The sequence below is a fragment of the Balaenoptera physalus genome (assembly GCF_965194825.1).
Source record: "Balaenoptera physalus genome assembly, chromosome: 6".
Classification (NCBI taxonomy): domain Eukaryota; kingdom Metazoa; phylum Chordata; class Mammalia; order Artiodactyla; family Balaenopteridae; genus Balaenoptera; species Balaenoptera physalus.
This window is the reverse complement of record NC_138885.1, coordinates 18,657,370-18,676,878: the sequence shown is the minus strand read 5'-3', so window position 1 is coordinate 18,676,878 and position 19,509 is coordinate 18,657,370. Positions and strand designations below refer to the sequence as shown.

At 41.2% G+C, this 19,509-nt stretch overlaps 1 protein-coding gene and 1 pseudogene across 19 annotated transcripts in view; one reads left to right on the top strand and one right to left on the bottom strand.

Moving 5' to 3' along the window:
- NCKAP5 (NCK associated protein 5) overlaps positions 1 to 19,509 on the top strand; it is a 1,104,646-nt gene that overhangs the window by 893,099 nt on the left and 192,038 nt on the right. For all 18 annotated transcript variants that reach the window (XM_082465765.1, XM_082465761.1, XM_082465763.1 and 15 more), the window contains one exon: positions 12,612 to 12,680. In XM_082465765.1, coding sequence (XP_082321891.1) covers positions 12,612 to 12,680 — 69 coding nt within the window. The remainder of the gene's footprint in view (positions 1 to 12,611; positions 12,681 to 19,509) is intronic.
- LOC309662746 (ribonucleoside-diphosphate reductase subunit M2 pseudogene) lies at positions 12,709 to 18,976 on the bottom strand (annotated as a pseudogene). The gene has a single exon. The product of its transcript is annotated as a ribonucleoside-diphosphate reductase subunit M2 pseudogene (transcript).

The following is a 19,509-nucleotide window of genomic DNA, read 5'->3' as shown; positions in this document are numbered from 1 at the left end:
CCCACTCATGCAGGGGACAGATGGGAGTGCAGAGCAGGGCTGAGGCAGCCTTCCACTGACTCTCGACCATGCATCCGCTCACCAATTAGAAGGGCAGTTGTCCTGAGTGGAAAGGCCAGAGATTATGCTTGCTAATTAATTTTCATTGTAATCTTCCTAAAGCTTAATACCATTTTCCTTGTGAATTCTTTTTTTGTTTGTTTGTTTTTGTTTTTTTTTGTTTTTTTCATTTGATGTATAACTTTATTCCACGTTATTGCTTTTGATAGCATTATCAAATATTTCCCCATTACTTAACATGTTTTAGCATCTTTCTGGCTTCCGAAACTATTCCACTGGTATATTTTATATATTATTAAATATTTACAGGTTATGGTGTGGTAAAACAACAACAAAGCAAACCCAGTTGTTTACAAGATTAAAGTTTTATTTCTTGCTTTTGTTACATGTTGACAAGAGTCAGCTGTGGCTCTGCTTCGTGTGTCTTCCTGAAGAAAAATCAGCCTCTATCTTTTTTTTTTTTTTGAATTTTATTTTATTTTTTTTATACAGCAGGTTCTTATGAGTTATCTATTTTATACACATCACTGTATACATGTCAGTCCCAATCTCCCAATTCATCCCACCACCCCCCGCCACCTCCACTTTCCCGCCTTGGTGTCCATACATTTGTTCTCTACATCTGTGTCTCTATTTCTGCTTTGCAAACCGGTTCATCTGTACCGTTTTTCTAGGTTCCACATATATGTGTTAATATACGATATTTGTTTTTCTCTTTCTGACTTACTTCACTCTGTATGACAGACTCTATGTCCATCCATGTCTCTACCAATGATGCAGTTTAGTTCCTTTTTAAGGCTGAGTAATATTCCATTGTATATATGTACCACATCTTCTTTATTCATTCGTCTGTCGATGGGCATTTAGGTTGCTTCCATGTCCTGGCTATTGTAAATAGTGCTGCAGTGAACACTGGGGTGCATGTGTCTTTTTGCATTATGGTTTTCTCTGGGTATATGCCCAGCAGTGGGATTGCTGGGTCATTCCTTGTGAATTCTTAAGCAAAGGGACATTATTCTTCCCTAAAGAGAAAGGGAGCATCAGAGCGAGCCATCAGCATCACTGAAAAGGATGTCCTGGAAACATGCAAACAATGCAAAGAAAGGGGAGAGGGGTCAGTGTGGACTGCTGGCATACGTTGCTTAAGATCAAGAGTTATACACCTGCTGTCATTTTGTCTTCTCTGTAGGAAGGGGAAAAAATTGTTCCATGGCAGAGCAATAGATTTTTTTCTAAAAATCTTCCATAACGCTGTTTATCTCACTTGGCTCTGCTTTTCTGTCAAAGACCATACCACTGTCTCAGAGACCTAGAGTATCAGCCTTTGTTTTGTCCTTGGTTCTCGGCTGTCCTCCTCACCCAGGTGCTGCTGAGGAGCTGAAGAATCTGTTCTGAATTCTTTCTCCATGTGTGTCTTCCCCCTCCTCCCCGCTGCCGCCGTTGTATTTCAGGGGCAGGTGGTCCTTGACAGGATGCTGCAGTCACATGTTTTCTCATCTCCCCAGCTGCCACTGTAATCCCTCTTCGTCGCTGGTGCCGGGGGTTAGTTACTTAAAATACACATTTAGTCGTGTCCCTTCACCACAGCGTCTGGCTCCTTCCACCTCTTTGTCCTTTTCCCTGCCCTGTGTCCCCGCTCTGCGCCCTCTGACCCTGTAAGAGCAGAACTGGCTGCCCGAGTACACCTAGACCCTTCCAGAACTCCCTTGCCCTCAAGCCCCGCCTTGTGCTCTGTTACTTATTGGGTGTGTGTTTGTGTGTGTGTGTGAAATGTGTTTACAGACAAGTGAATAAAATGTATATTTACAGTGAAAAATTATAATGCAAACAATTGAAGAACTGCTACTAGGTCAGCCAGTGAAATATCGCCAGGAGCCCAGAGGCCCCCCACAGTTTCCTCTCTCATCACGGGTTCCTTTCTCCCCACCGGAGGCAATTATTCATCTGACTTCTGGAATAATTCTTTTCTTGCTTTTTGAAAAAAATAGTTTTACTTCCTATTTTTGTATTGCCAAACAATATAATTTTTCCAGTTTTAACATTTGTACTTGGAGTCATTTTGGGAGATAATGTGCATGTATGTGTATGCCCATGTACGTGTATTTGTATAAATATGTTTGAATATACATCCAGCTTCTTTTACTCAGTGCTGTCGTTGCAAGATTCATATGTGTTATCCATTTTTCATGCTCTATTCCACTGTTTTTCATTTCTGTATATTATTTCATTATATAAATTTACCACAAATTGCCAGTTGTACTGTTAGTCTTCATTTGGATTATTTCCGTCTGGGAGCTCGTAAGAGCAAAGGTGCTGTGAACATATGTGTATGGCCATCGTGTTATAGGTGTTCACAGACATCTGTAGCAGATGTACCTAGAGATGGCTTTGCTGGGCTGGGAGGTGTAAGCATCTTCTCCTTTGGTAGGTTAAGCCAGACTGTTCTACATGAATACGTTTATTTATACCTCCTCCCGGTGTGATATGAGAGTTCCTATTTCTCCACGTATTCACCAACACTTGCCTTTTACCTTTTTTCTGTTCGTGCCAATTTGGTGCACGTGTAATGGTATATCTTTGTACTTTTAACTTACATTTTTAAGTGACTTCGTTTTGGAGGTAAAACGATTCCTGGAACGCAAATGTCTTTGCTTGTTTACTTCCCCTGTTTGTCTTCCAGTTCCTGTATAGTTCAGAGGTCAAAGATTCCTATTCCTGAAGGAATTCCCAGTCAATTAAACAACCCGAATTGCTTGCTTTTCGGCAGAGTGGGGACAAACACTCACGCTGTATTTCTTGGGCTTTCTTTGTTTATATGCTGTTCTTCAAAATACTTAAGGAATGAGGACTGTGTATATAACGATATTATCCCTGTAGCATAAAGGATGTATGTGGGCAATTTCTTTAAATTTTCTTTTTAATCTGTGAAATGGAGCTAACACTATCTACCCCATACAGTCTAGGGGTCTTCAATTAAATGAGGTAATAAGGTCAATATCTTAATTGATATTACATTATGCAAATCAATCAAGTTCTGAATAATTCAACTTCTAAAATGACTGGTGGTTAATGTCTCAAATATCCTCTATGCAACAAAGTGATCAGATCCGTTCACATTTCTCAGTTCTGTGAAATTTCTCTGTGATGCTTATAAAACCACAGAATTCACTCTAGTCCCCTGTTGCTTGAAAGTCAAAGAGATTTAGTATTTCTGAACACACATCTGGGGAGCAAAATATGTTCAAAGGTTGTTTTTGCTAAGACCTTTAGGGTACCTGCATTTTAGGCTCTGTCATGATTAGAAATTACTTGTTGCATCTTAAGTGCAAATATGTAATTTTTGAAATTGCTGAGGTTTTCAATTTTAATAGGAATAATTTGGAATAATTTGACAATAGTATTAAATGTTTGGAATAATAAGATATTTGTACCAGTCTTTAAAAACACACACTTGTCAGACATACAGAGCTTCACTTCCCTGAATCAACACAAGTCTGAGTCCCAAGTACAATCTGTTCCAGGCTGAAAAGATCAATTTTCCTCTTCTAGCTAGTGGAGAGGAGAGATAGAGTTTCAGGGGAGGGGAGGTCAAGTTAATTCCGCTTAGCAAGTTCAGAGACAAAGGAAGTAACCTCATTAATGGGGGAGGAGGTACAGGTACTAACAGCTTTATGATGCTTTGATATTGGGTTTCTAAAATCAAATTGTCAAAACAGACCTTAGACAGAAAGACCTAAATAGACACTTCTCCAAAGAAGACATACAGATGGACAATAGGCAGACAAAAAGATGCTCAACATCACTAATTATTAGAGAAATGCAAATCAAAACTACAATGAGGTGTCACCTCACACCAGTCAGAATGGCCATCATCACAAAATCTACAAGTAATGATTGCTGGAGAGGGTGTGGAGAGAAGGGAACCCCTCCTACACTCTTGGTGGGAATGTAAATTGATACAGCCACTATGGAGAACAGTATGGAGGTTCCTAAAAAGTAAAAATAGAACTACCATACGACCCAGCAATCCCACTACTGGGCATATACCCTGAGAAAACCATAATTCAAAAAGAGACATGTACCACAATGTTCATTACAGCTCTATTTACAATAACCAGGACATGGAAGCAACCTAAGTGTCCATCGACAGAAGAATGGATAAAGAAGATGTGGCACATATATACAATGGAATATTACTCAGCCATAAAAAGAAACAAAACTGAGTTATTTGTTGTGAGGTGGATGGACCTAGAGTCTGTCATACAGAGTGAACTAAGTCAGAAAGAGAAAAACAAATACCGTATGCTAACACATATATATGGAATATATATATTAAAAAAAAAGGTGGTTCTGAAGAACCTAGGGGCAGGACAGGAATAAAGACGTAGACGTAGAGAATGGACTTGAGGACACGGGGAGGGGGGAAGGGTAAGCTGGGACGAAGTGAGAGAGTGGCATGGATATATCTACACTACCAAATGTAAAATAGATAGCTAGTGGGAAGCAGCCGCATAGCACAGGGAGACCAGCTCAGTGCTCTGTGACCACCTAGAGGGGTGGGAGAGGGAGGGTGGGAGGGAGACACAAGAGGGAGGAGATATGGGGATGTATGTATATGTATAGCTGATTCACTTTGTTATAGAGCAGAAACTAACACACCATTGTTAAGCAATTATACTCCAATAAAGATGTTAAAAAATAAATAATTAAAAAATAAAATCAAAATCAAAAAAAAAAAAAAAATGAACCTATAGACAGGTCCTGCATAATATGTTCTCATTGCTTGGGATCCTGAACTCCTTGAAACATGAATGCTATTTTATTTGAATTTAGCTCCCCAGTGCCTTGTGCTGGGCCTGGACTTACTGGGCATCCTCAGGTTACTTTAGTGCAAGAGTAATGACATTTTGGCAGTGTGCCTGTGCATGTATGGGCACAGAGGTTCCTTCTAAGCCTTCCAGGAATGCATTCCATGAATGCATGTCCTATTCTTGTGGTGGATGGGCAGAGCTTATAACTATTTCCCGAAATTTTCTAGAATGACAAAATTTGTCTCCAAGTGCACAGCAGCCCTACATGTTGCCCAGGTGTGGAGATGTAGCTCTTAAATACAGTCAGTGGGAAACACCCTTTTGCCAGCTACCCCTCCAACCTGGCCACCACAGTGATAAGATGAATGATCCAGAAACGCCAGAAGTTTTAATGGATGAAGGTAAAGGGAAGGAGAGTCAATGTCCGGGTCCAGTTCTTGGTGAATTCAGGCTTTGTATCGCTTTACGAGATGAAAATGTGCACGCTTGGATGGCACGCCTTGTGGCACGCCCAGCCACTCCCATGAGGCTTTCTCCTTAGATGGCTTTCAAGATAGAACAGACTACAGTGTAATTAAGGCTATTTGGTGCATCTCTGTTTTGCTTGGAAGGCCGAATCTGAAGTTTCTTGGTGCACAGAGTGAAGTTGTTAGGATGGTACTGTAATGGGCAACTCAGGTATAAATACTCAGGTATTTAACTAGAGTGTCACAGGACTCTGATTCAGAGGGGCGATCCTAAAAAGGTGTGCTTTCCTGCCTTTGGGGCCCAACCATGATTTTTGAGAAATACCTTTCTCCTGACTTTATTCTGACCTGTTTGCTGAGTTGAGGGTTTTCAGCAAGCTGGGAAGATGTCATTCCGGAAAAGACCAGCTGTTACAGAAGGGAAACCACAGGGATGCAGCCCTTTTAACTATTGTGAATTGGAGTTTTTCTTCTCTTTCTCTCTTTTTTCCCTTCAGAAGACATCCTTCTCTTTCCACCTTCTTCTTTCTTCCATAAAACAAATGATAAAGCAAGCGTGGTAAAAGCTAACCTTTGGGGAATCTGAGTGAAAGTTATAGAAGAACTCTTTGTAATGTTTTTGAAACTTTTTTGTCCATCTGAAATTACTCTTTTAATTTAAATATATGCCGCCGTATAAGCTTTTAGGTTCACATCTTCACCAGACCACAAAAAATAAGTAGAATTTAGAAAAGCCAATGGGAAAGTGAAGCATATTCCGTCTGAAACAGCGGAAACAAAGGCGTAGCCTGGGGAATGAGAACTTGAACTTCTTGAGATGAACAGGGGCTAGACCTGACCTGAGAGATGGCATATGCTATGTAGCAGCAAATATATGTTTACATAGATGAGTGGGGACAGAATATAACAGGTGAAAATCCTACAGTGGAGTTGTTATTTTATGTAGAGGAAAGTTTTTTGTGTAGAACTAGTCTACCTTTGGTCTGTGGAAAAGGATACTGTCTTAGTCTGTTCAGGCTGCTATAACAAAATACCAAAGACCGAGTAGTTTATAAATAACAGAAATTTATTTCTCTCAGTTCTGGAAGCTGGGAAGTCCAAGATCAAGGGCCCAGCACGGTCAAGTTCTGGTCAGGGTCCTCTTCTTGGTTCATAGCCATAGCCGGTGCCTTCTTGCTGTGTCCTCTGTGTAGGAAGGGGGGGCTGGCAACCTTCAGAGCCTCCTTTATGAGGACTCTAATCCCCTTCATGAGGGCTCCACCCTCATGACCTGCTCACCTTCCAAAGGCCCCACTCTTTAATACCATCACATTGGGCATTAGGATTTCAACATATGAATTTGGGGAAGACACAAACATTCAACTGTAGCAGATGTATTAAGCACATTTATAGTATAGAAAGGTTTATACATAATGAGCACTTAGAGGATTAATGTAGAGCAGCGCTTTAGAAGCATTGGTCCATTTAATAATCATTTGTAAGCTCCGGCCAGCATGTCTATTCACAAAGCAGACCCCCTAAGGAACATAGTTTCTTTAAAACATATATTAATATTAAACATACATTAATTCAACAACATTGTAAATCAACTATACTTCAATTAAAAAAAAATTTTACATATATTAATTCAGACCCATTTTCCACAGTAAACCAAAACAATACAGATGTACTCTATGAAGCTCTTCAATTTTATAAAGATATTTAAGGACTTTAGGGATGAAATCAGAAACGTATTTAGATCCCTGTAATTTGGAGCCCTGAGGAAACCGCACAGAGCAGGAAATCCTCTAAATCAGAGACTAAGTCTGGCACAAGCTTTTGATTGTTGTGCAAGACAAAGCTGAGCCCTAAGACCCGCTGTTACATTTAATTGAACACTCTAATGACATCCTCTGAGTACACTGCTTTAATAACACACTTATTTAAAGTGACAAAACCCATGTTATCATTCTGTAAGTCTCAGTAGTGACACTGACATTTTCTCTTTCCCTCTCTGCCTCATCCTCTCCCATCCCTGCCATACAAGTAGTCACTGTCTCTTTAAATCACATTTAATTAAGTTTCCTTTTTTCTTTTTCTGTTTTTTTCCCCTGTTGTCTCATGTTGGTAGCAGGTTAATCCTGAATTTCTAATAAATGCAAATGGATTAAAGAAAATCATGAGTTCAAGATTATTTTAACTTCACCAGCATAATTGTTAATATCTCCGTCGTCCCCTGGGATATGTAGGATTACATCAATTAAATTGGTCTCTGTAACTGAACGCATTAACCATAAATGTGACTGCCATGTTTTTCCCAGCACCCTTAAGGTATTTAATTTGCTTGCCTGTAATAGATTGTCAGAGCAGTAAACGTAAGGCAAGTAATGTAAATGGTGTAATGATGATAATAATCTGAATGGATCGTTCGGAGTGTTATTGCAACGTGATACTGTGGGTACAAGCGAGATACAGACATCCCATATACATTCCCATTTTCAACTTTATTTCCTTACATATTATTTCCCAAGATTTTTCAAGTGAAAGCAATGTAAGCTGGCATTGCTGTTCTCTCCTTTATCTCTCCCCATCATCCTCTGTGCTGTTGCCTTACTAAAACCAGCAGACCCCAGGGAAGCTAAATTTCTCCAAAGAAAGCAGTGACTTCATAAAACTGAAATTCTAGCAGTTCCTCCATGATTCACGGTATCCAAATATTTGAACCAGAAGTCGCTTTGTAGATAGGCTAGTATGTTCCCTTCACTTATTACCTACTAAAGAACTGTAATCCCAGAAAGGTTCCATGACTTGTTGAAGGTTACACAGCCTGCCATTGCCAGGTAAACTGCAAGGGGTAGAACCGGCCCTCCCACCTGGGCTGGGCGGGGAGCTGAGGGGTTACACCAGCTGCAGGTCTAAAGGGGGTTCAGTGTGACAGGCCAGAGCAAGCCCTGGAGGAACCAACAGCAAGTCAGGAACAGCTTTCCGTTTAGTTTGGGTGGGGAACGAAATGATGGAACTGTCTGAGGATAACCAATACTTAAAAATCTGAACAGATGATCAGCCTGAGGGTAGAAGGATTGGGCTGTGTGGGAGACGTCTGTCCATGATGAAAATGGAAAGAACAGTGTAGGATCCCACCTGAGGGGCGGGAGTGTTGGGAGAGGGTTGCTAAAACAGGGGTTCGAGCCCAGAGGAAAAATGTCGAAGCCAAGTATTAGAATGGAAAGTTGAGGAAGAAACAGGGATTTGAATCCTTGGATTTGGAAGATGACTAGGTCGGGATGATCTGACGGTGGCGTCCAAACAGACTGTTTACTTCAGCTTTTGTGCCCCGTCCTAGTTCAGTAACACCACGTCAGTTTCATCGGTAAGTAACAGACGGGCCTAAATCTGAAACTTTTCATACATCTGCCTAAAAAAACAAAAAAGAAATTCAAATCATCAAAGCACAAATAAAACCACACGGAACCCACACCTTCTGTGTTACCAGAAAACAGAACACTAGAACTTCAACTGCTGTCCGCAGAAAAATAAACACCAAATACTGTACCCACAGCACTATCCACAGCGAGGCTGTGTGTGCCAGGGCAGGGTGGTAGCAGAGGGTACGAGGAAAGCACTCCCAGAATGAGAAGGTCTGACACCATGAGCTCAAATCTCTGTACTGGCTGTAGGGCAGGGCTTGAAAGTGTGCAGGACCTAAGGTGACCATCTCAGCGAGGTCATGATTCTGGGGAAAACGAGGCTGAGAGAAAAGGTACCATCTGAAGATGTGACTGTGAAGGGAAAAAGAAGAGGGAAAATTTCAAGATGCTGTGGAAATAAAAGAGAAGTATAAGACCAGCCTCCCCAGTCATCATCCAGCAAAGAGGCTAAAACAGGGGTATATAGGGCAAGGGTGGAAGAATAGTACGTGAAAGTGATAAACTGATAAAACAGAAAGAATGCAAGTAGAGAACTGGTAGGAAAAAAGGCGGGGGAGCAGTTGATTGTTGCATATATAACAGGAGGGGGCAGGGCACAGGATTGTAACTAGATGGTAACAACAAAAGAAGTGATGGGCACTAGGAGAGAATCTGTGAGAGGTGGATGGGGTGATGTCGAAGGGTTAGGAGAGGAAGTGATACCTCGCTCCTTTTAGTATAGTTTTGACTTTTGGAATCATGTTCATGTTTTCCATATTCAAAAAATAAAATGAAACCAATGAGAAGAGGAGAAATTAAGTTTGAATACTATCAGAAACAAATGACCTGAACTGAATTTCAAAATAAATTTTCTTTTTTTGAAACAATGTAAACATTTGTAATTGAAGTATAGTTGATGTACGGTATTATATGTGACAGGTGTACAATATAGTGATTCATAGTTTTTAAAGGTTATACTCCATTTATAGTTATTATAAAATGTTGGCTATATTCCCTGTGTGGTACAATGTGTCCTTGTAGCTTATTTTATACGTAGTAATTTGTACCTCTTACTCCCCTTCCCCTATATTGTCCCTCCCCCTTCCCTCTCCCCACTGGTAACCACTAGAGTTCTCTATATCTGTGAATCTGCTTCTTAAAACATATTTAAATCTAAATAAAATTAAATTGAGAAAGAAGCAGATGTTAACTTCCTCAAAATTTCTCTGAGTCTCATAAAGACTATTCATAAATGCAACCCTTCCAGCTTCAGTTTCAAATAAATAGTGTAGCCACACTAAGGTGTGAGGGGTGAGGAAGAGCCAGTCTGGTATCTTTTGAACACAGTATTTTTAGTATATACCTGCATTCTAAAGAAAAAGCAAATGTGAATTCTTCTTAGTACTATTTTTTTGTAGCGTGACCATTTTGTACGCACTTTAGGATTGAAGAAATGAGAAAATATAATGATGTCAGCAGCCCATGCTCTCACTCTAGAAAAAGGAAGATACAAATATGAAAAGGGAGGAAGTCCGTGGGGGGTTGTGTGTGTGCGCACGTGTCCGTGCGCACGTGCAAGGAGAGAGGGAGGGGAAGAGAGGAAGAGAAGGGAGAAATCCTTCCTTCCACTGAAAAGGACTAGGAGCAGTGATCCCTCAGTAGTAATTTGCGCACATTAATATCCAGATCTTAGTTTCCAAATATCATTGCCCAACTAAAAAGAAGCAGGATTCCTTGGAAAAAATGGCTGATTTCAGGGATGGGGCAACAGACAAGCAAAATGGGCATGGAACATTTCCCTGGGCCAAAAAAGAAAGAACGTGTTTTTAAAATGAAGGAAATATGTCAAAGGGCACAGCTTAAAGAGATTCACCTTCCCAAAGCTGAGAAAATTGAGCATCAAAATAAATACTGAGAGTACAGACATAGCCCTATGAATAATAAAAGAATCCATGTATTCATACTGATAAATAAAGAGGAAAAACACTTCCTTATGACATCATGCAAACTCGTAAATGTAGGTAGAAAAATGGTAGAAATCATCATTTTCAGCCGAAGTAATTGTTGATTCAGGCAAGGTTCATTGATGGTTGCTAAAATAAGTAGATAAAAGTTTGATGCGGAATAGGAGATTTTCATAGTCTCAAAGTACCTACCCCCAGTTTACTTATTAATTCTAAAAAGAAAGATAGTAAATTTATAGTGGAGAGATTTGGAAGACCCCACCTTAACCAAGTGATCAAAGTTAACATGTCCAATTATGGGACAAATGGACATGACACGATTCTGACATGATGCACTGAGAAGGACTCAGTATCATTTCTGTGCCATTACTGCCAGGTGTGCAGGAGGAAACTTGAAAGAAACCCAAATTAAGGGACATTCCACAAAATAATTGCCCTCTACTCTTCCAGAAAAAAACAAAAGGAAAGGAGGGAGGGAGGGATCAACAGCATAGACGACAACTCTTCCAGATTACACGATCTTGGATGAATGACAAATAGATGATTTGTCATTCATCCAAGATAGGATCCTGATCCTGGATAGCATTCTAGGTTGGAAAAAAATTTTGCCATAACGACATTGTTGGGACAGTGGATGAATTTGGAATAAGGACTACAGGTCAGATTATGGTGCTGTATTAATAAACACTATATTTCCTGGCTTTGAAAACTATACTGTGGTTGTCTTCGTTATTGGGAAATCCACACAGAAGTAGTTAGGGATAAAGAGCTTACTCTCAAGTTGCAGGAAAAAAATTGAAAGAGAAAGAAAGTGATACAGGAAATGTGGCAAAATGTTAACAATTGGTGAATCTAAGGAAAGGGTACGCGGCAGTTCATTGTACCATTTTTGCAAATCGTCTGTAAGTTTGAAATTATTTCCAAAAAAAAAGTTGAAAGAAACTATAACAGGAAAATGTGAATCTGTGTACCTCCTAAAAATCATACCATAGTTTTGAAAAAAATGATCTAAAGGTCTGTATGCCCACTTCTAAATGTTAAGGAGGGCTGTCGTGAGGTGTGGATAGAGCCAGGTTTCCTTGGGAGACTGAGATGGTGATCACTGTGGCAGCCATGGGATGGGTCAACTTATACAGTTCAGGATTCAGGCTGGGGCCAGCAGTGGCCAAAGTGAACCCAGGTCACCAGACAGAGGGCAATTTTCATGCCACCATTCCATGCTTCTTCTAAAACCTAATGTGCTTATACTGTATACTTTTGTTCCCTTATTATTCTACTGGTAACCTAGTAACTATATTCAACCTAGGATCCTACAGTAACTTATTTAACATTAAGGTACCTACAAGGCTCTGAGGAGCAGGAAAGCAGTACTTTTAAAAAGGCAGGGGGAGGGGCGAGGGACTCTTAAGTATGTTCAGTTCTTAAATTTCTCATTATAGTCTCATGTTCAAAAGTCATTGATTAACCAAAAACACAACATATTTAGTTTGCTTTTGGAATTATGCTTTCGTGAATTTACCTGAGGTTCTCTTCTATGACCTAAACAAATACCAGGTTGTGAAACTGTGACAGGTCTTAATGAAGTGGATTAAGGCATTTCTTCCATTTACATTTTCATAGAATGGAGTAAACATTATAATCATTTTTACAGAACACTCTTGCATCAGGCCATGATTTGATTTTCTACCTGTTCAAAATATCAAGTTTTGCGTTTCTTTAAATGCTAATGCCTTTCTGTGAACGATAAGACAGGAGTCATCCCTGAGAGATTTATAATAGTACTTAGAGCAAACTCGTCAAAGATTCTTCTACAAGAGTGTTTTAGATCCTGAGGAGATATATTTAGTAACTGTATTGAAGAAGTTGTCACATAGCAGAACATTTCATTGATTTATTTGTATTATTTTTGTATCTTTACTGCAGGCAGAGAATTCAGCGTTGGCTTTGGAAAATGAAAATCAAAGGGAACAGTATGAGAGGTGTCTTGATGAGGTAAGGGGAGCGGGGTGCTTCTGGATAAGAGGCTGGACTATTTAGGATTCCCTATGTCAGATCTTGATATGTGCCTGTTACCGGTCTCCAGAGAACATTAGCATTTTCTCCTTCAAAGGAAGGTTGTAAACATGTGAATGTGGAGAAGGAAGGTCAGTCAGTCCCCTCCCCCTCCCTCCCTGTACCCTTATACGGGCATCTGCAAATTCCTCTTGGTTATTGTGCGATATGCTTGGGGCATAGGTTGGGAGATGCTTCTCTGTATGATAAATTCGTGCTGTCCAGTAAGTGTGATCCCAGCCTGTGAATGAGAAAAGCCACCCAGGGCACGCTGCATCGCCTCCAACTGGATGCCATTTCTGAAAAAGCACATCCTTGATAGAGTGGGTGGGGACGTGTTCACAGTTGGCAGCCAGAGGGAAAAAATCAGTGGATTGAGAACAAGCCAAGAAGAGAAAGGGAAGTGTGGAGGAAAATTTGAGCAGAATGGAAGGAGACAGGGCCACATGCCTGAGTAAACTGGGGAAGTGTGATTTGACGAAGATGAAGAGATGAAGGCAGAGATGGTGGGTGTCTCAGAGTTCCTGAGAGGGGAGGGAAGATCGACGTGCATGCAGGGCCCTGGTTTTCCTCTCAGCCATCCCCTCACACGGCGCCAGGGATCGTACCACCCATCTTTCCTGTGTCATCCAGCCAGGACTGGCCATTGGCCTCCCTGACAAGCTCTTATCTGGGACTTGGTTGGTGATTGGAGTTACTCATTTGATGGGATGACTTTTCTAGTCATCTGCCCGATACCCTAAAACTTGCACATATTTTTCTAAGAGATTCTGTTTAAGAGCTGTTATGATATAGCTGACAGAGATTTTAAGAAAATAAGAAAAATTACATTCAGTCGAGTTCTCCTACCTTACCAGTGGAAACTAGCAGTGTATCTTCAGTCTTTGCCTTCTCACTAACAACTGGGAAAACCTTTTCCAACAGACGCTCTTGAACTTCCTTACCCCTTTCCTCCCCCAGTCTCCCCCTTGATTGTCCCAGAAGGTGATGGGTTAAATGACAAAGAACACAGGTTCAAATCCCAGTTACGGCATCATCACCTCCACCATATACTTCTCTTCTCCCTTGAAACTAGAAATGGTGTTTCCTTCAGAGTTCCACCTGTGCTGGATATTTTCCTCCACCAGTGGTTCTTGAAATGGGATCCCTGGCCTGGCAGCATCAGCCTCGTCTGGGAACTTGTTAGAAATGCAAATTCTGAAGCCCCACCCCCAGCTGTAGAGAATCAGAGACTCTGGGCGTGGAGGTGGGCCTGGCGATGACCGATCTGTGTATCAGCAAGCTCTCCAGGTGATGCTGTTGAACCCTACAAACTGAGAGCCGTTATCCTCATAACACAGACCGCTTTGCTTCACAGTTACTTGTTGAGGAACCCTCAAGATGTCCCCAGAAGATTGTTTAGCTATTTAATATTTTAATTGTTTCATATGTCCAGCCGTATATATTAGTTACTCAAGCAAAATGGTGTTTGCACTTCTCTGCCCTGTCAAGACTTAAAAGGACTCTGAATAATCTCTACACCGTCCAAAGTTAAAAGAATCGCTCAAGTAAGTTGACATAAAAGGAGGAGTGGTGACTCAGTGTCTAGTGAGGCCAGTTCAGCCCCCTCACCCCTGTTCCCCAGGTACTTGGTCCAATCAAAGTTTAGGGCAAGAAAGACCAAATAGATCCAAGGATATTTAAAGGAACAAATATTGCCCTTGGGTCATATGTATTGATCAGCAAAGTTCCACTTTAACCTCCTGCACAGAAATTTCCAATGAGACTTAATCTGCATTCAGAAGTCAAATTTATGTGAATCACACCACAGAAACTTCTTAGTTGTCACAATTTTCCCACAAGTCATCCCTCCCCATCACTCAAAAAGCTCCCAGCATTCCTTTTTGGAAATTCACAGCCTGCTTTCTGTATGTTCTCTATGCCTGCATTCCGAAGGTTTCATTAGCATGTGTCTGGTGAAACCGAAGTTTTCACCCACAAAATCATTCAGTACAAAGTTTCCACTGAAGACAGAATTTTCAGAGGGAGAATCCCTCTGTGCTTTTTTGTTGTTGTTCTTTTTTTTGACATGAGAACGGTTTTATTTAAATCATTGATCACTTGTGCAGTACTCAATATTAGGACTTTGAAATGATTTAGACAAAATCTGTTTCCTTTTAAGATTAAAAAATTGAATCCTAGTTGGCAGAAGCTAATGTTTGCATCACACAGCTAATGGGAGGTAGAATCCTAAAATCTGCTTCCAACTGCCACCTGTACCTGGCAACACCAGGCAAAGTGTTTACTTTTGTGTCGCACAAGTGTAAGGACCATATAATCTGGATTAACTTTATAACAATAATTTAAAAGGTAGAAAAGGGTCCCATATTACAGAAGTTTTTAAATTGACTATTTTACCATTTATATTAATACAATAAATGAAGAAAACTGACAGTAGAACAGGCCAGTGGTCAGCCAACACACAACACGATGTGTTAACAAACATGGCCAAAGGATCGGTGTGTGTCGTGCATTACCTTCCATGTAACATCTTTTTTGGAGGGGGGGAGGGAACATAAAAGCGGATTGATTCAAACTAGCCCTATTAAATATATCTATTAAGTTTATACCTTCTTCTGAAATTAATATTTGAGTGGAACATGTATTAATTATTCACATAACACTAGCTTTCTACTGAAGTTTAAGAATCCAGCAGATGAGGCTCACATTTAGGCAAATCCTAGGAGTAATTGCACTGAGCAATATCTACTCAATCAATTATGAACTGCAAAATAATACTGGGTAATTATTTCAAAGTATGAACTACAGATATAATATTAAAAAACATATAGTAGAACAACTTTTTAACTTTAAAGTACAAATGGTTAAGTCACCAGTACCTACTTACACACAAATTAAACAAAATCAGAATAAACACTCAACTTTTAGGAGAAGCAGTTTCAGTCCTGGTTTTACCACTTAATAGGAGAAAGATCTTGCGTCGATCCTTTCATTCAAGGATGATTTGAAAACCAATTTACAAAGTTAATATCTTGGATCCCAGCTAAGAAGACTCTTCAAGGATCTTTCATACTAACTTGAAGTTGGGGAACATACAATTTGAGAAATTAAATGATACCGCCCCTCATGCACTACCAAGTTACCCACAGTGAGTCCGGATCACACTTCAGTTCCTAATGACCTAAGTTAAGAGTCTCCTTTCTCCACATCTCTTATCCCGCAATACTCGACGTGGGCTACAGAACACAAAACCAACCTGTGTTCTGTGTGGCACCACCTGGTTGATACTGATACCTAAGTGTGCACAGGATTGAGTTAAAAAGCTCTTCAATTCATCAAAGAAAAGAAAGAATAAAAATAACACCCTTAGTTTACACAGGCTTAACCTATGTTGATCACCTAGTAAATCTTGAATTGGCTCCCATTAGTAGTAAATAGAATACTTTTGTATTTGGTGTAGAAACCAACAAATTTAGGTTAAATCAAGCCTTCACTCTGACAGTACAAACTATGTTTATTTGTGTGTAAAGTGCCAGTTTTATATACAAATCATAAGTAAACTTTAAAATCTGAAGCAGTGAGTCTGATGTCTTCCTACTGCCTTGTGGTAGTAACTGTTTAATCCTGCTGGATCAAACTCGCTTGACTCCCCACACTTCGAGGCCAAGGAAGGTGCTGTTAAGAGCCAGGGGGAAGTCATGTACAGCCAACCTGCTTGCAAAAGCCAAACATGGACAAGATCTTTCGTAAGAATCCGAATAGCTTTTGTCAACGCTTTCAATCTAGGTGACCCCACTAGCATTAACAGGATTGATTTTGAGGTAGCTACACAGCTTTAAAGATGCCATTAATGAACATTAATGAACATTTTAAAGATGCCATTAATGAACATTAATGAACATAATGAACATTATGGGCAATTTATGGTGTAGCTGGTTAATACAGTTCAAGGAGCTGATTTTTTTCTCTTTTGATGAGAAGCGAAAAAGAAAAATCAGCAAAATAAGAGCGCATCTTCAGTTCACTTAGAAGTCAGCATCCAAGGTAAAGGAATTCTCTGTCGGACTGGACAGCACTCCCATCTTCTGATACTCGCCTACTCTCTTCTCAAAGAAGTTAGTCTTCCCTTCCAGTGAAATATTCTCCATAAAGTCAAATGGATTTTCTACTCGGAAAACCTTGCTAAAACCCAGCTCCAGCATAAGTCTGTCTGCCAGGAATTTGATGTACTGCTTCATCAAAGCACAATTCATCCCAATGAGCTTCACTGTTGAGGCCTCCGTGAGGAGCTCCTGTTCTAGCCTAACTGCACTGACGATTATTTCTTTGACTCTCTGCTCCGAAGGTTTGTGTAGCAGGTGTTTGAACATCAAACAGGCAGGCAAAGTCACAGTGTAAACCCTCGTCTCTGCTAATAAGTTCATTGGAAAATGTGAGGCTGGGCATCAGTCCTCGTTTCTTGAGCCAGAATATCGATGCAAAAGAACCAGAAAAGAAGATTCCTTCCACTGCGGCAAAGGCTACGACACGTTCTCCATACGTAGCCTCTTTGTCTTCGATCCAGCACAAGGCCCAATCTGCCTTCTTCTTTACGCAAGGCATTGTCTCAATGGCGTTGAAGAGAAATTCCCTTTCTTTGGAATCTATAATGTAAGTGTCATTGAGGAGACTATACATTTCCGAATGTATGTTTTCCATGGCAATTTGGAAGCCATAGAAATAACGGGCTTATGCGAAGTGAAATGTCTCTCCTCAGGCTTCAGGGCTTCCCGGTGCTGAATGTCCTTGGAAAGGTCCACCTCCTCAGCCGTCCAGAAGGAAGCCTCAGCTTTCTTACACATCTGCCAAACATCACGGTATTCGATAGGAAAGATGACAGAGCGGCGGGGGTTACACATCTGCCAAATATCACAGTATCCGATAGGAAAGATGACAGAGCGGCGGGGGTTACACATCTGCCAAATATCACGGTATTCAATAGGAAAGAAGACAGAGCGGCGGGAGTTTTCTTTCAGAAGTGGTTCATCCTCCGCACTGGGGGCAGATAGCTTAGGGTTCGGCTCGCCGGGCTCCTGGCAGGTCCTCCTCGCGGTCTTGCTGGCCAGCACGCGGGTCCCGCTGTGGGACGAGGGAGTGTCCTCCTTGTCCGCCAGCCTGAGCCCCTTCATAGGCGAGAGCTGGAGGAGATGCTGCTGCAGGCCAGCGACGGTGGCGGGCGGGACACCAGGTGGGGCTGCTTGCGGGTCCTGGGCCCTCCGTTCTTAATTGCAAAAGTTAACTGCTGCCAAGGAGGTGATCTGCAATAAAGAACCACCTCTGAGCAGCACAAATATTTTGTATTCATGAATCCCGGCCCCTGACTACACATGCCTGTTGTTTTGTAACTAATTGCATGAGGGTCGACAGTCCATTTCCATGCGTTGTAAGAGAACTCTCTCAAAGGCCTAGTTGAATGTAGTAATAATGCCAACTGGAAATTCTTTTCAAGGCTTTTTATACTAATTAGACAAACTAACAAGGTAAGGCCTCATGTAAGTTATTTCCTTGCTAATGGGAAATAAAACATAAACATACACTGGTGGATAAAATGTAAATTTGAAGTGTTCTTCAATCCCTTCTGTACTGATTGTTATTTTCTGGGAAATGAAGAACATATTGAGGATTTGGGGAAAGCACTTGGGAGTCGGAGACGCCCTCTGTGTGTTCTAATAAAAGGGTGTGTTTATTCAGAAGGGACAGACACACATCCATAGATACTCACACACAAATGCATGCACACACATTGCCACTTCACCACCACTTCTACTTCCACCCAGCCCCTCATCTCCTTGCCTTGCAATACAAAAGCAAAACCAAGGACCAATCTTGATTTTGGCGGGGGTGGGGGGCGTTGGAGGTTTACGTGTTTGTATCTGGCTTCCTTGTGCAGCTGTTTGACAGCTTGCTGGCAAGCAGTGAAGCGCTCTTTTTTCTCAGCATCACTTTGGCCAGTTCCTTTAAGACCAACTTGTTCTCAAGTAGAGAATATAATGACGCATACCGTCTCCTCAAACCGCTGCCTTGCTTTCAGATGGATTCAGCTGTGTCCTCCAAACCTTTATGGGATATCAACCTCGCCCAGGCCCTGGGATCTCAAGGTACCCCCAGCCTAGCAGGAGAAGCGAAGGGGGTGGTTAATCCCAGAGGAAGGAGGCGAGGGAAACTCACAGAGGAAACAGGCTACGCTGGGTCTTGGAGAATATACAGCATAGTCACCAAAGGGCAGGCGGAGCAGTGGGCGGGCGGGCGGGTGGTGAAGGGGGCAGAACTGAAAGGGCATCTTTAGGAGAAAGAGCTGGAGCAAGTGAAGTCTGAGATCTAGAAAGGTGAGTGGTTCTCACTCTTACTGGCACATTGCACTTAACCTGGGGAGCTTTAAAGGAACCACTGGCTGCCGCCGCCCCTCAGAGATTCTGATCTGATTCTGCTCTAGAGTGGAGCCTGGGTATTCAAATTTTTTAAAGCACTCCAGGGGCTTACAATATTCAGCCAACATTAAGAACCACTAGCCTTATGTCTCTGAATGTGTGCTTTAGAGGGCATTTTCAGAAAGCATCCGTAAGAGGATGAAAGCTCCACCAAACTGGTTGTGATGGTAGAAGAGCCACGTGGACCCATGTGGAAATTGAGTTATTTCCAATTCCTTAACAGTGTCTGAGCAAAAAATACACCCTATCCCAGTGTTTCTCAAAGTGTGTTTCTGAACCCCTTCTGCATCAGAAATATGTGT